Source organism: Berghia stephanieae, chromosome 13 (genome assembly GCF_034508935.2).
Source record: "Berghia stephanieae isolate SIO BIC M18660-M18661 chromosome 13, UCSD_Bste_1.3, whole genome shotgun sequence".
In the NCBI taxonomy this organism is placed as follows: domain Eukaryota; kingdom Metazoa; phylum Mollusca; class Gastropoda; order Nudibranchia; family Aeolidiidae; genus Berghia; species Berghia stephanieae.
The window spans coordinates 2,926,937-2,941,936 of record NC_088372.1 but is presented as its reverse complement, the minus strand read 5'-3'; the positions used below and the strand labels follow the sequence as shown (position 1 = coordinate 2,941,936).

General features: G+C 38.5%; 1 protein-coding gene across 1 annotated transcript in view; it reads left to right on the top strand.

Annotated features, from left to right (window-relative positions):
* LOC144958908 (low-density lipoprotein receptor-related protein 1-like) overlaps window positions 1-15,000 on the top strand; it is a gene marked incomplete in the record, with an annotated part of 328,538 nt that overhangs the window by 147,244 nt on the left and 166,294 nt on the right. Inside the window, 3 exon segments of the mRNA XM_078891197.1 lie at window positions 3,186-3,356; window positions 6,572-6,703; window positions 8,635-8,667. Of these exon segments, the coding sequence (XP_078747323.1) occupies window positions 3,186-3,356; window positions 6,572-6,703; window positions 8,635-8,667 (336 nt within the window).

The following is a 15,000-nucleotide window of genomic DNA, read 5'->3' as shown; positions in this document are numbered from 1 at the left end:
AGAGAGAGAGAGAAAGAGAGAGAGAGAGAGAGAAAGAGGAGAGAGAGACAGAGAGAGACTGAGAGAGAGACTGAGAGAGAGAGAGAGACTGAGAGAGAGAGACTGAGAGAGAGTGAGACTGAGAGAGACAGAGAGAGAGAGAGAGAGAGAGAGAGAGAGAGAGAGAGAGAGAGTAAATAGACTGAAATAGAATGGTTGTAATTGTTTACTGTCTGACGAGAGCCAAGATTACAGTGCTGACGATATTGGCAGACACAACAAAACACAACAAAACAAAACACAACACAACAAAACACAACAAAACACAACACAACACAACAAAACACAACACAACAAAACACAACACAACAAAACACAACAAAACACAACACAACAAAACACAACACAACACAACACAACACAACACAACACAACACAACACAACACAACACAACACAACACAACACAACACAACACAACACAACACAACACAACACAACACGACTGTTTATTTTGAAGTCTCGTCGATTACGGAGGACAAAAACAAACTAATAACAAAACAAGAACTAAACAAAAAAAAAAAAAAATCATTCCAAAAAAAAAAAGAAGAGCATTAAAAAACAAAACAAAAAACAAAACAGAACAAAGAAAAAAAAACAAAACAAAACAAAACAACAAAACCCCAAAACAAACCAAACCAACAAAACATAACACAATATAATATGTTTATTTTGAAGTCCAGTCGATTACGGAGGACTTTGTTGTGACTGAGCTGTTGTTGGATGTGGATGGGGATGTTTGGATGAGGTGGTGTTGGGGGGGGGGGGGGGGGGGTGGAGAGAGAAATAGTGGATTTATATCCATCCATTTCATTCCCAGTGTTGTGCACTATCGCCATAACACTGAAGAAAACATCACTCCTCTCCCCACAAAAAAAAAAAAAAAAAAAAAAATACACGGACACAAAGGACAAAATAAAAAAAAAACAAACAAAAACAACTAAAAACAACGAGAACTATCTAAATAAAATATTTCCAAAAGAAAAAATAAAGAAGATAAAAAAAAACAAGAAAAAACAAAACAAAACAAAAACCAAAACAAACCAGAACAACAAAACACATAAATAAAATAACAAAACAAACCAAAGAAACAAATCACAACCCCCCCCCCCCCCCCACAAAAAAAAAAAAAACAAAAAAACAAAAAAAACAAAAAAAACAAAAAAAACAAGAAAAAAAAAACACAACGAAAAACAACAAAAAAAAAAAAACAACAAAAAACTAAAAAACAAACATAAAACAAAAACAAACCAAAAACTGATAGTGTACTCTTGGAATTAACATCAGATCAGCTGTTCCCTATTTGAACAATTCCCCCTTTGTCTTACTTGTTTTCTTGTACTTTTAATAAATCGATACTTTTTTTTGTTTGTTTTTGTTTTGTTTGACGATTCCATTGTCTGTCTTTGTACTGGCGCTGAAATGACCTAAATATGTCGCAAGCGCCGTTAAAACCCTTTAAAAACAAACAGAACATGTTAGATTGAATTCGCTGCCAAGAAAGGCCTTTATTGTTAAAATGGCTAGAAATGGATTGGGTTTGTGTGTGTGTGTGTGTGTGTGTGTGTGTGTGTGTGTGTGTGTGTGTGTGTGTGTGTGGGTGTGTGTGTGTGTGTTGTTTTGTTTTTGTTTTTATCATTAAGAGATATTGTAATCCTCAAAGGAATATAAAAATTTATTTCACAAGTCTCTCTCTCTCTCTCTCTCTCTCTCTCTCTCTCTCTCTCTCTCTCTCTCTCTCTTCTCTCTCTTTCTCTCTCTCCCTCTCTCTATCTATCTATCTATCTATCTATCTATCTATCTATCTATCTATCTATCTATCTCTCTCTCTCTCTCTCTCTATCTATCTATCTATCTATCTATCTATCTATCTATCTATCTATCTATCTATCTATCTATCTATCTATCTATCTATCTATCTATCTATCTATCTATCTATCTATCTATCCCACTCTCTCACTCTCTCTCTATCTCGCTCTCTCTCTCTCTCTCACACACACACACACACACACACACACACAAACAAACAGTGTGTAGGTGCTCGCGCGCGCACCTGTGTCCGTTCCCGACCTTTTATCCATCCATGGCATTAAAGACATAATTTAATTTCCCCCCAACCTCTCCACCCACACTACATACAATATTTATACCTTCAAAGGACGTATCAGAAAAACCCCAGGTTGTATCAAACATGTACCAAAATAAATCACTGGTACGCCCGCCGCCACATATTGAAGCCATTGTATGGGGACCGGCGGACCGGACGCCTCCAACTCAAAGGCCCTTTAATACTCGTCTGTCAATATGACCTTTAAGAAGTTGTTAGGTCAAGGGTCAAGAGAGGTCAGCGAGTGGAGAAAGAGAAAGACGGGTTGATATCATATTATTAAATGTTTGAAGTGGGAAGAGTTGTAAGTTATAAGACAAGACGAAGGCGGCTATGTGGTCTAGTGGTATGGCACTCGCTTTCGGATCGGAAGGTCCTGGGTTCGAGCCTCGCGCTCGGCGCATAGTTGAGTCCTTGGAAAAGGCTCTTTACTCACATTCTCTCACCGTACTTGATCAGGTGTAAAATGCGTACTGGCCGTTAAAAGCGTTGTCTTTGTCCGCAAAATTGTAATATCGCCTAACAGGCGTCATGTCCCGTCCTACATGTTAAATGTTGTTGTTGACCAGGGACCCCTTGTAAAGCGCTTTGGGCACATTTAGTGGATATTGCGCTATATAAAGCTCAATAATAATTTTTTAAAAACCACGAAGGAAGAGAAGAGAAAAACGCCTTAACCAGTTAAATAGAAAACGGTAGGGGCTGCCTGAAGCCGGTGATCGTTCGTGAAAATACTAACGAACGAGTGAAAATGGAGAGGCTTCGTATGGGGAACAAAACAGACAATGGACGTTTTGGGTACAGACCCTTCGTCAGCATGCGACGGAGTCCTGTAGTGTCCATGAAGGGTTCTAAAGGATAAATTGTTACTTATTTTACTTACTTTTTCCTTTTCCTTTGACCAGACAACGTACCTTCAGCCTCAGACGCATGCGATGGAGTCTTGTAGTGTCCATGAAGATACTATTTTAGGTTCTAAAGGATAAATTGTTACTTATTTTATTTACTATTTTTTATATCTTTCCTTTTCCTTTGACCAGACAACATACCTTCAGCCTCAGACGCATGCGACGGAGTCCTGTCTTTCCAGTGTGCCATCGATCCCGCCAAGAACGGCGATGAGAACAAGAAACGAGTCTGTATTCCACGGGGTTGGGTCTGTGACGGGGACGCCGACTGTCCTCTTGGGGATGACGAACAACAAGACTGCGGTAAGAGTTTTTACTATTTTGTCTTTAACTTTAACTCTTTCCTTACCGATCATTGCGATTTTGTGACCCTTCGCCTCAAAACGGTATTAAGTCGGGTTGGTAAAGATGTTGAAAATTGAATTTATAGCCAGAAATATCAGACTTGTGTTGAGTTTATAGGATTTATTGAGGAGAATGGATACCATATTTTAAGGTGCTAATGCCAACAATTTATATTCTTGACCGGTTTAACCATTAAATTCGGCTTTTAAGCATCTGGTTCGTTCCGACATAATACCGTTTTGAGACGATGGGTCACTTTTGAGGTTTTTATATAGCGCAATATCCACGAAACGTGCTCAAAGCGCTTTACATAAGGGTCCCTGGCCAACAGCAACACGTAACATGTAGAAAGGGACATGATGCCGCCTGTTAGGCGATATTACACTTTTTTCTGACAGAGACAACGCTGTTTACGACCAGGTACTCATTTTACACATGAGTACGGTGAGAGGATGTGAGAAAAGAGCCTCAACTATGTGCCGATCGAGGCTCGAACCCATGACCTTCCAATCCGATAGCAAGTGTCATACCACTTAGCCGCATTCTCAGTATTTTCCCAAAAATGCAGGCTTACCCAGTAGAAAAAATAGATTTTTAAAATTCAAATAAGCTCTCTACAAAATAACTTTATGTTCTAATTAATTAAATAAAAAAGTTTCTTCAAAGTTTGTGATGTACAAAATAAATCTGAATAAGATAAAGGTATATTGTGTCGTAACAAATGTGACGATTTTGTTGTAGGTGGTAAGGAGAGGGTTAAATGACATTGTGAAATTGAATGTAAGCTTCAATTTATTAATCTACGAAAACAGATAATATGTACGTTTCGGGTTTTCCCCTTTATCAACAAAACAGGATGAATGAAGGAAACACACGACAGACGAATGAGATAATGTGGTAGTGGCGTTGTTAAGATGAATAAACAAAACCCGAAACGGCAGAGCATCAAGTTGAACGGTGTGTTTGTAGTGACGAAGCTTCTGGGTGGGTTTGCGCGTAGCCATCGTAAAGTTATAGCCTGACACTGACCAAAAAATGATTTCAAAATACCAGTATTTTGCCACAAAAGAAAACAAATCGTGAGTTGTATTCAATAGTTCAACCAAAGAAATAACTTGTTTCCATGAGCTCTACTAACGACAACTCACTAGGCGGTGCAAAAACCAAATAATGACGTCAAAATGCCAGTCTTTTTTGGGTTTCAGTGTCAGGCTATAACATAACGATGGCTACGGTTTGAGACGGTGCACGAGTGCGGTACGGAATTTGCTGATTGGGTCGATCTCCTAACATAGTAGTGAGAGCACCATTAGAAGCTGCTGCCACCTATAACCTAACAAACGTTTCTTCCTTGTCCGAGGACAAGTTACTCGTGTCTCAAAGAGTTTTGAACCGGAAGATAGAAAGTTGTGACGTCACGACTTCTGCCTCCCATTTCTAACATCTCAAACATTTTTTTTTAAAATCTGAAGTTGGTTTTTCTTATCATTAATACAGTTTTGTGACGATGGGTCACGTGATATTATGCTGAAAACCGTCATTTTGATGGAGTGTTTTTGTAAACGTTGTGTGTGTGTGTGTGTGTGTGTGTGTGTGTGTGTGTATGGACTCCACAGAGAAGCGTCAGAAATGTGCCCATAACGAGTTCTCTTGCGAGCCATCGTCCACTCTCCAGTGTATTCACGTGTGAAGTGAGTGATCTACCAACTGAGCTATCGGGACCCCTTACCCCCATCTGATTCATCATCAGGACTTAATACCGTTTTGTGACGATGGGTCACGTGTTATTATGCTGACAACTGTCAACCTCTTGAAGACCTGAGATGCACATTCCTCCCACCAAATCCAAGCATCAGTAACATACTTTATAGTCACCTGGAACAACTACAAAAGACGTCTAACTTCTACGTCATGGCACAAGACCGAAGGGCTGGAGCTCAGGTGTTCGCTGGTTCGGATAAGGTGAAGCGAGTGCTCTACCAACTGAGCTATCCGGATCCCCCCCCCCCCTCCCCCAAATCCTGATTCATAATCAGGACTGAATACAGTTTTGTGACGATGGGTCACGTGATATTTTGCTGAAAACTGTCATTCTGATGAAGTGTTTTTTGTAAACTTTGTGTGTATGGACTCCATAACTTTGCGACGGTTGTGTGTGTGTGTGTACCCGCTACCTCCAGTAGTCGGTGAGAGAAGGCTCTAATAATGAATGACCTGAGTTAGATACGAATTTTTTTTTATGGATTCGTGGATAGCTCATACGGTAGAGTCACGCTCTCATCGGCCAGGCGGAGTTGTCGTACCAATAAGGTCGCGGGTTCAAACACCATCACCGCCCCAAAATTTTTTTATTCTCTATTGTCTTCTGTCACTTTTCTACTCACTTCATCTCTTGTTGGACTCCACAGAGAAGCGTCAAAAATGTGCCCATAACGAGTTCTCTTGTGCGCCGTCGTCCACTCTCCAGTGTGTTCACGTGTGAAGCGAGTGATCTACCAACTGAGCTATCGGGGGACCCCCCCCCCCCCCGAAATCCTGATTCATAATCAGGACTTAATACAGTTTTGTGACGATGGGTCATGTGATATTATGCTGAAAACTGTCATTTTGATGAAGTGTTTTTGTAAACTGTGTGTGTATGGACTCCATAACTTTGCGACGGTTGTGTGTGTGTGTGTACTTGGTACCTCCGTAGTCGGTGAGAGAAGGCTCAAATAATGAATGACCTGAGTTTGATACGAATTTTTTTATGGATTCGTTGATAGATCATACGGTAGAGTCACGCTCTCACCGGTCAGGCGGAGTTGTACCAGTAAGGTCGCGGGTTCAAACCCCATCACCGCCCCAAAAATGGTTTATTCTCTATTGTCTTCTGGCACTTTTCTACTCATTTCACCTCTTATTGTTAACTACAGACTACTAGTCCTGTGTTATCTATGGTTCAAACCCCCATCACCGCCGCGAAAAAATTATATTCTCTATTGTCTTCTGGCACTTTCCTACTCACTTCATAATCTCTTGTTGATACGGAAGAGTCACGCTCTCACCGGCCAGGCGGAGTTGTCGTACCAATAAGGTCGCGGGTTCAACCCCCATCACCGCCGCAAAAAGTGTTGTTCTCTATTGTCTTCTGTCACTTTTCTACTCAATTCATCTCTTGTTGGACTCCACAGAGAAGCGTCAAAAATGTGCCCATAACGAGTTCTCTTGTGCGCCGTCGTCCACTCTCCAGTGTATCCCGCAGTCCTGGACATGCGACGGGGAGAAGGATTGTGACAGAGGGGAAGATGAGACGCCTGCTCTATGTAAGTATAGTGGTGGTGGTGGGTGGGTGGTGGTAGTGGTGGTGATGTTGGTGATGATGATGATGATGATGATGATGATGGTGGTGGTGTTGGTGGTTGTAGTGGTGGTGATGATGATGTTGTTGTTGATGATGATGATGATGATGATGATGATGATGATGATGATGATGGTGTTGGTGGTTGTAGTGGTGGTGATGTTGGTGATGATGATGATGATGATGATGATGATGATGATGATGATGATGATGATGATGATGATGATGATGATGATGGTGTTGGTGGTTGTAGTGGTGGTGATGTTGGTGATGATGATGATGATGATGATGATGGTGGTGTTGGTGGTTGTAGTGGTGGTGATGATGATGATGATGATGATGATGATGATGATGAAATAATAAAACTGTACACTTATATAGCGCCGACATCTCATGCAAAATGAGCTCTTAGCGCTTTACAAGAATTCCACATAATATAAAATTTATCATTGATTAAACAATGGCTGGATACAGCTATTAGATACAGACATATTCAATAATATTTAAAACGCCATCGACATAGAAATACATTAAAAAAAAAAAAATAATAATAAAGACAAAGACTGTTTTTTTTTTTTTTTGTGCAACCAGTCCACGCCTCCACGTCTCCTCATTTACTGCCTCGCTAGTTTACGATTATGATGGCTGTCCATGTGGAAGGCCACGAGGAACATTCCAGAATTTTAATTGTTAATGAGTGGAAATAAAACAAAAATCCGAGGATTGTTTATTTTACACCACTTTATGGACGGCGAATAGCTCTCCAGTTGGACAGGCTGTTTATATTTCATTTTAGACGTCTTACATCTCTCTCTCTCTTTCTCTCTCTCTCTCTCTCTCTCTCTTTTTTTTTCACTCACTCCCTCCCACTCTCTCTCTCTCTCTCTCTCTCTCTCTCTCTCTCTCTCTCTCTCTCTCTCTCTCTCTCTCCAATTATGTTTAAATTTCACTTTTCAGAACGATAATATTATCATCGCCTACTGTGGATGTTATGCTTTTATTAGTAATTGATGTAAAGTATATTTATTTATTTATTTATTTATTTATTTATTTATTTATTTATTTATTTATTTATTTATTTATTTATTTATTGATTTATTTTTAAAAAGTTATTAGTTTGTTTTGTTTATATGTTTATTTATTTGTTTGTTAATTGATTTTGCCTTTGTATCCAATGGAATCCATATCATGCATTTTGTGTAAGTCTTGTATTTCACCACCGATTATTTCATAGCATTTTCAGCACAGGACAACGCCACGATTATCTTGATTAATTAACCACTCCCATCCTCCACATCTCTCTCTCTCTCTCTCTCTCTCTCTCTCTCTCTCTCTCTCTCTCACATTCTCATTCCCTCTTCCCCCTCTCCTCTCCCCCCCCCACACTTCTATCTCTCTTATTCATTCTCCCCTTATCTCTATCTCTATCTCTCTGTCTCCGTCTCTTTCTGTCTCTCTCTCTCTCTCTCCTTCACTCTTTTCCATTTTCTCTCTCATTCCCTCTATCTCCCTTCTCTTTGGCTTTCTCTCTCTCTCTCCCTCTCTCTCTCTCCCTCTCTCTCTCTCTCCCCCTTTCTCTCTCTCTCTCCCCCCCCCTCTCTCTCCCCCCCTCTCTCTCCCTCTCTTCTTCTTCTTCTTCTTCTTCTTCTTCTTCTTTTCTCTCTCTCTCTCTCTCTCTCTCTCTCTCCCCTCCCCCTCTCTCCTTCTATCTCTCTCCCTCCCTCTCTCTCTCTCTCTCTCATCTTTCTCTCCCTCGCTCCCTACCCCCCCCCCCTTCCCCCACTGACACTTAAATCCACAGGACTTCTTTCGATTACCAATTTCATTTGATCCAATTTTGATAACGTACTTTATTCTTTACCATTTTTTTTTTGTCGCCAATTGCTATTTTCCTAGGTCAAGGCATGAAAAAAGGACTGAGATTCAGAGGTCTGTATTGTAGAAACGTGTGCGCCCCTTCCCCCCCCCCCCCTCCCTCCTTTACAAGTCCTTTACCTTACTCACCCCGGCCTCTGCATTAATTTTACTATACTACAGTCAAACAAATTATAATTGCTATACAATTATACTATTATGCAAACTAGAATGCTGGCGTGGCCTATTATAAAATCATTTTTCACTCTATATTCCATTAAAGGCTGCTTTTGGTTACATTGTTATTGTTAGTTTTCGACGTGTGTACATACATACATACATACATACACACATACATACATATACGCAGGTCTGACATCCGAACCCACTTATGGGCCTAGTTTAACATTGTTGTAATGGGGGACAATATTTTGCGCCTTTTTGTTGTTGTTGAGATTTCCATTACAATAATGAGTCCATAAGGAATTGGGTTATCAGACCTGAAAATAAGGGTACGTAGATACCTATTTTAGGCCATATCTGACCTCCCACTTTATTTCGTGCTTACGAAAAACGGCACGTTTAATTTACGGTCCGTATCTTCTCATGGCTTGTGTTAGTGTAGGAGTAGTTAGTGGTTTGGGTGTTCAAGAGTGACTCTGCTCTGTCGTATGATGGGCGGATGATGCCTTCCGAATGATCCTTTCAAATGTTAGAAACCTTGAATGATTGTCGTATTTTCTCTGTTCAGGGAATCTGATAGACATTTCTATAGATGATGTGCGCTTGGCTAAGACGCTCACAGCATTGCCATCCGGAAGTATAACGAATCAACACACAAAACTATGTGTAATCTTAAATGTTTATAGTCTGGGTATACAGTTTAGTGAGAATCACTCACAAACGCGGATGGCAAAATGCAATAACAAAGACCCGAGTGACGTCACTTTTCATACTGAACTGTCTATTCGTATAGATAGTAGATATGCGCTTGGCTAAGAAACTCATAACATTGCCATCCGGAAGTATAACGGACCAACACACAAAACTATGTCGTATGACCTTGAACGTTTATAGTCTGGTGAATACAGTTTAGTGAGAATTACTCAAAAACACGGAAGGCAAAAAGCAATAAAAAAACAAACCCGAGTGACGTCATCTTCATTACTGAACTGTCTATTCGTATATTACAGCCAATAAACCATTTTGTCTTTTATGCCCTAGGGGGAGTAAGGAGAGATGGGGTTTTCATTTTCTCTCAAAGTTTAATCTTGATTCTAATTAAAAACTTCCGGCACTTTTCTTTATGCTTTCATTCTATTTTGTTTTTCTTTCTTCAAGCATAACTCTAACACGGTGTGGAGTCGTTTCCCCTGTCACAATCTATAAAAAAACTGATCATGAATTCTAATTTACAATGGTTTCTATACACTGGTATACTTTTTTGTTTGTTTTTAAAAAAGCTCTTAACATTAATAATTATACACGGTCCAAAAGTCTTTAGATAGAGTAGAATCAAGCACAATGTATTTTTCTAGGGTGTTAAAATTCAAATCCATTTTACATAATGTGGACAATGCCAAAGATTGTCTGAGCTCACGACCTGTCGTACTCTTGGAAAAAAAAACAAGTATTTAACATTTTTGGCCACAAAACGTCCTTTATGTATTGACGATTAAAATGACCTTCAACTTGCCCAAAACTCTCAACCTGGGATTTCCTTGGAAGACTTCGCGAAGTCTCAGGTTTGAGAGCATTTCTCAATATACGGGCCCTTTTAATCGAATCGATTTTTAGAGGACACGTTTTCTGGCCAAAATTTTAAATACGTTTATTTTCTTCTTCTTCTTCAGATTTTGGCAGTTAATGTTATGAATGACTTTCACTTGTAGACTTTCTAAGGCGCTTTTCCACTGGATCCGTGAATCTGATACTGTATCTGCTTTTTGTCGTTCCTCTCATCTGATCTGCTATGATTTAGTCGTAGGGACTATGTCCATTTCTGGTAGCACGTATGCCATTATGAATGCAATCTGCGCGCGAGGCAAGATAACTCCCCTTGTCTATCCTCCCTTCCAATCCTTTTTGTATGTGTGGATAGCTTCGCTTTTCTACTTGATGAGAACTTGATGCTTTCAACTTTCAGGTGTTAATGGAATTGAAAAAAATGGATTGTTTCTCACTCTCCTTTCATAATTCCATAATTATTATTAGGTCTCTCCCTACGTGTTACAGTAATGATTGAATTCAGAAAATAAATTGCTGTCTAAATCTTTTGCACAGCGTAGTGTGTTCTCACTAAGAGAGTTCTGATGCTCTTCACTGCAAGACTATTGTGGTAGAAAAAATCAAAACAAAACTGGTATACGAATATCTCGTTCTTTACGAAAGCTTGTAGTATAGTAACGCGCGCATTTTTTGATGATTTCACTACTGTTAACATTAAATACTGGTGGATGTATTGAAAATTCTTCTATCTACCTTACATCATTAGTTATTATATATTTATATTTTTCTCACAAATAATATAAATCGTAAGTAGTTGGTAACACATACGAATATCTCGTTCTTTACGAAAGCTTGTAGTTTAGTAACGCGCGCATTTTTGATGATTTCACTACTGTAAACATTAAATACTGGTGGATTTATTGAAATTCTTCTATCTACCTTACATCATTAGTTATTATATTTTTTCTCTCTCAAATAATATAAATCGCAAGTAGTTGGTAACAAATACGAATATCTCGTTCTTTACGGAAGCTTGTAGTTTAGTAACGCGCGCATTTTTGATGATTTCACTACTGTAAACATAAATACAAGTATCTTCTATCAGTAGTTATTATATATTTATATGTTTTTCTCACAAATGATATAAATCGCAAGTAGTTGGTGACAAATAGAGCCACGTATACACCACAACCTGGTCTACAACAATAACTATAATATTATATTAGGTAACCTTTTTAGAAACATTTAGATATATGTAGTAAGTAGTCTCCCGTTGTTAGAGAGTGTAACAAATTATATCTAACATAGAATAGACAATGTATTGTCAGTTTATCGTTTGATAGAAAGTACTTGTAATATTGTATATTCATTTTGATATATATATATATATATATATATATATATATATATATATATATATATATATATATATATATATATATATATATATATATATATATAATATATATATATATATATATTATACCACCTAAGCATAGATGGTTGTATCAGTTGAAGGGAAACAATCTCTCTCTCTCTCTCTCTCTCTCTCTCTCTCTCTCTCTCTCTCTCTCTCTCTCAATATTATTCACACTGCTACCATCCCTTATTTTTTTTCCGAATCATAAGATATAATGCACACTGTCTTCCTTGGTATAACCACAAGGTTTGAAAAAGCTTTCATCATCATTAATTAATAGGGAATGAGATTAGCGGAAGAGTAGCGTCCCTTGATTGGACGTCACCTTACAGAGAGAACGTCAAAATGGTTGTGCGCATACGTCTCTCTTCGGTGAAGTGTCTCACACAACCAACGTGACGTTCTCTCTCTAATAACTTTTCCGCTCGTGACTTCCAATCAAGGGACGCTACTCTTCCGCTAATCTCATTCCCTATACTTTCTAACCGTGTGTGGTTTACTTTACTTTTAATGCTTACCATTAATTTCTACACCCCACAACCCTAAGGCCCAGCTTTGTCACACTCTCATAGTTATCATCAATCATCATCATCATCATCATCATCATCATCATCATCATCATCATCATCATCATCATCATCATCATCATCATCACCATCATCATCATCATCATCATCATCACCATCATCATCATCATCATCATCATCATCATCATCATCATCATCATCATCATCATCATCACCATCATCATCATCATCATCATCATCACCATCATCATCATCATGATCATGATCATCATCATCATCATCATCACCATCATCATCATCATCATCATCATCATCATCATCATCATCATCATCATCATCATCATCATCATCATCATCATCCTAATACGTACTATAACGAACAACACATTCCCTCGCACTTGCTTCTGATGAAATATCTTGGTGACGGAAATAACACCCTTACCAATATTTCCTACAAGGTTTACTTACTATAATGAAGTTGTTGCTTTTTAAATTCATTTTCTTTGTCCTTTCTTTCCTCTTTCCTCTTCTTAATTTTATTATTGTTATTAATTATCGAGACCTTAGCAGTTATTTCGATTTTAAACGTCATTTCCGGCGTCAATTCAGAGAACCATGGGTGCCAGTTTTCCGTTCATGTCGGAATTCCGGTTTCGCGATATCTCGAAGTCAATACCTCCGTTTTCAGTGTTTTGAGTAAAATAACCACTATGTATTATAAGTTGGTTTCAAAATCAAATTAATTTCCTCATTGTGTTAATATGTTTGCTGTGTAATCATTTAATAATGGTTTAAAAACGATGATGTTAAAAGTTTAGGCCGCATTTTCAATAGGAACATTTTCAGGTTTGGCAAAGTGTCGAGATTTTAGTTTCAGGTTTCAGCACTTCTCCCTGCTGGCACCCATGCAGAGAACTTTTCCACTTTCCTGACATAAGTCGGTGGGGATAAATATAAGTTTTAAATGAATTTCTTTCTCTTTTTGCTTTAAAATCGGGGAGTCCGGGTGGAGGTGTGTGTGTGTGTGTGTGTGTGTGTGTGTGTGTGTGTGTAGGGGGGGGGGTGCAGGGAAGGAATCAGATGCTGTTGTAAAGTTACAAAACTGTGGTAGAGTAACCGTGAGCTTGTGTCAAAATGTGTGAGATAAAGATCTGAACAAGCTTTTATGAAAGGTGCCTGACAAAGCAAGAAATAAAAATAGAAATTAACAAATGTTCATGAAAGGTGCCAGACAAAGCAAGAAAAAACGATAAAAGAAAAAAAAAAACCATCCCCCAAAATATTATGTCTACCTCGACTGGGGATCGAACCTCAGACCTTCTGATTACCGGTCAGACGTGTTATCATTTCACGTAATGGTAGCACGTCTGACCGGTAATCAGAAGGTCTGAGGTTCGATCGATATTTGAAGATAGAACCAGTTTTCTGGCCACCAAATGGTTTCAAATGTGTTTTTCTATATTATTCTGATATAATATTATTTACAATATTTGTGAATTGATGTCATGCTCTTATACAATTTTATGTGACCCCTCGTCTCAAAACGGTATTAAATCGGGATGATTAAGTTGCTGAAAATGGAATTTGTAGCCAGAATTTTCTGACTTAAGTTGAGTTTATTTGCCTTATAGAGGAGAAGGAATATCATATTGTACTGTGCTAAATACCAACGTTTCATATTTTAGACCAGTTTAAGTATAATTTGACTTTTTAGCATCTGGCCCATCCCGACATAATACCGCTTTGAGACGAGGGGTCACATATTTGGTGTGATGACTTTCCCTTGGAATATAATCTACCAATGGTTGCTGTTGCATCTTATTATATTATATTATTGTATGTTAAAATAATATTCTCTGCTACAAGTATTATTATGATTATGATGATTATTGTTATTAGATACCTTTCGCAATACATGCCGTAAGCCGTAAGTCGTAAGCCCTAAGCCCTTAGAAATCACACGATGAACGTTTCGTGACGTATACACAACATTTGAAATGGCTTCATTCACAATAAACGGAGAATATTTAATTTCTAATGTTGTGTACCAAGGCCCTCGATAAAGTGGACAGCGGCGAAGTCGGCCTGTTAGTTTTCGTCCCTCTCCCACGCTTCCTGGCCTGTGCTATATAGACGGCCTTGTGTGTACACGTCACGAGGACATTAAATTTCCCCCTTTGTCAAATTTGCTAATCATGTGACATGTTCCTACTTAATATAGGCAGGCGAACGTCTTGTATTGCGAAAGGTGGGTATTAATTTAATTGCTATTATTATTATTATTATTATTATTGTCTTGTAGGTGAATATTTAGTGACCCTTCGCCTCAAAACGGTATTAAGTTGGGATGGTTAAGATGTTGAAAATTGAATTTATAGCCAGAAATTTCAGACTTGTTTTGAGACGATGGGTCAGATTTAGTAAGTGTATTGTATATAATTTGATGCTTCTGAACAGGTCATACTTATAACGTTCATTTTATATCATCTTCAATGGGCAGGCATGGAGTATATAGTTCAAGGTAACTCTCTCTCTCTTCGTGTCTTGGTGTGGGCCATCATATCATAGAGAACAGAAGACCTCGGTGACGTTACAGTACCAGACTGTGTGGCTTTGAATATCAGAGAAAGAAGGGATGGGGGATGGAAGGAAGGATAGGCGATTGGGAGTATACGCAAAATAGGAATAATAATTGATAACTTATATATATATCAGTTGTGACAAATACTTCCT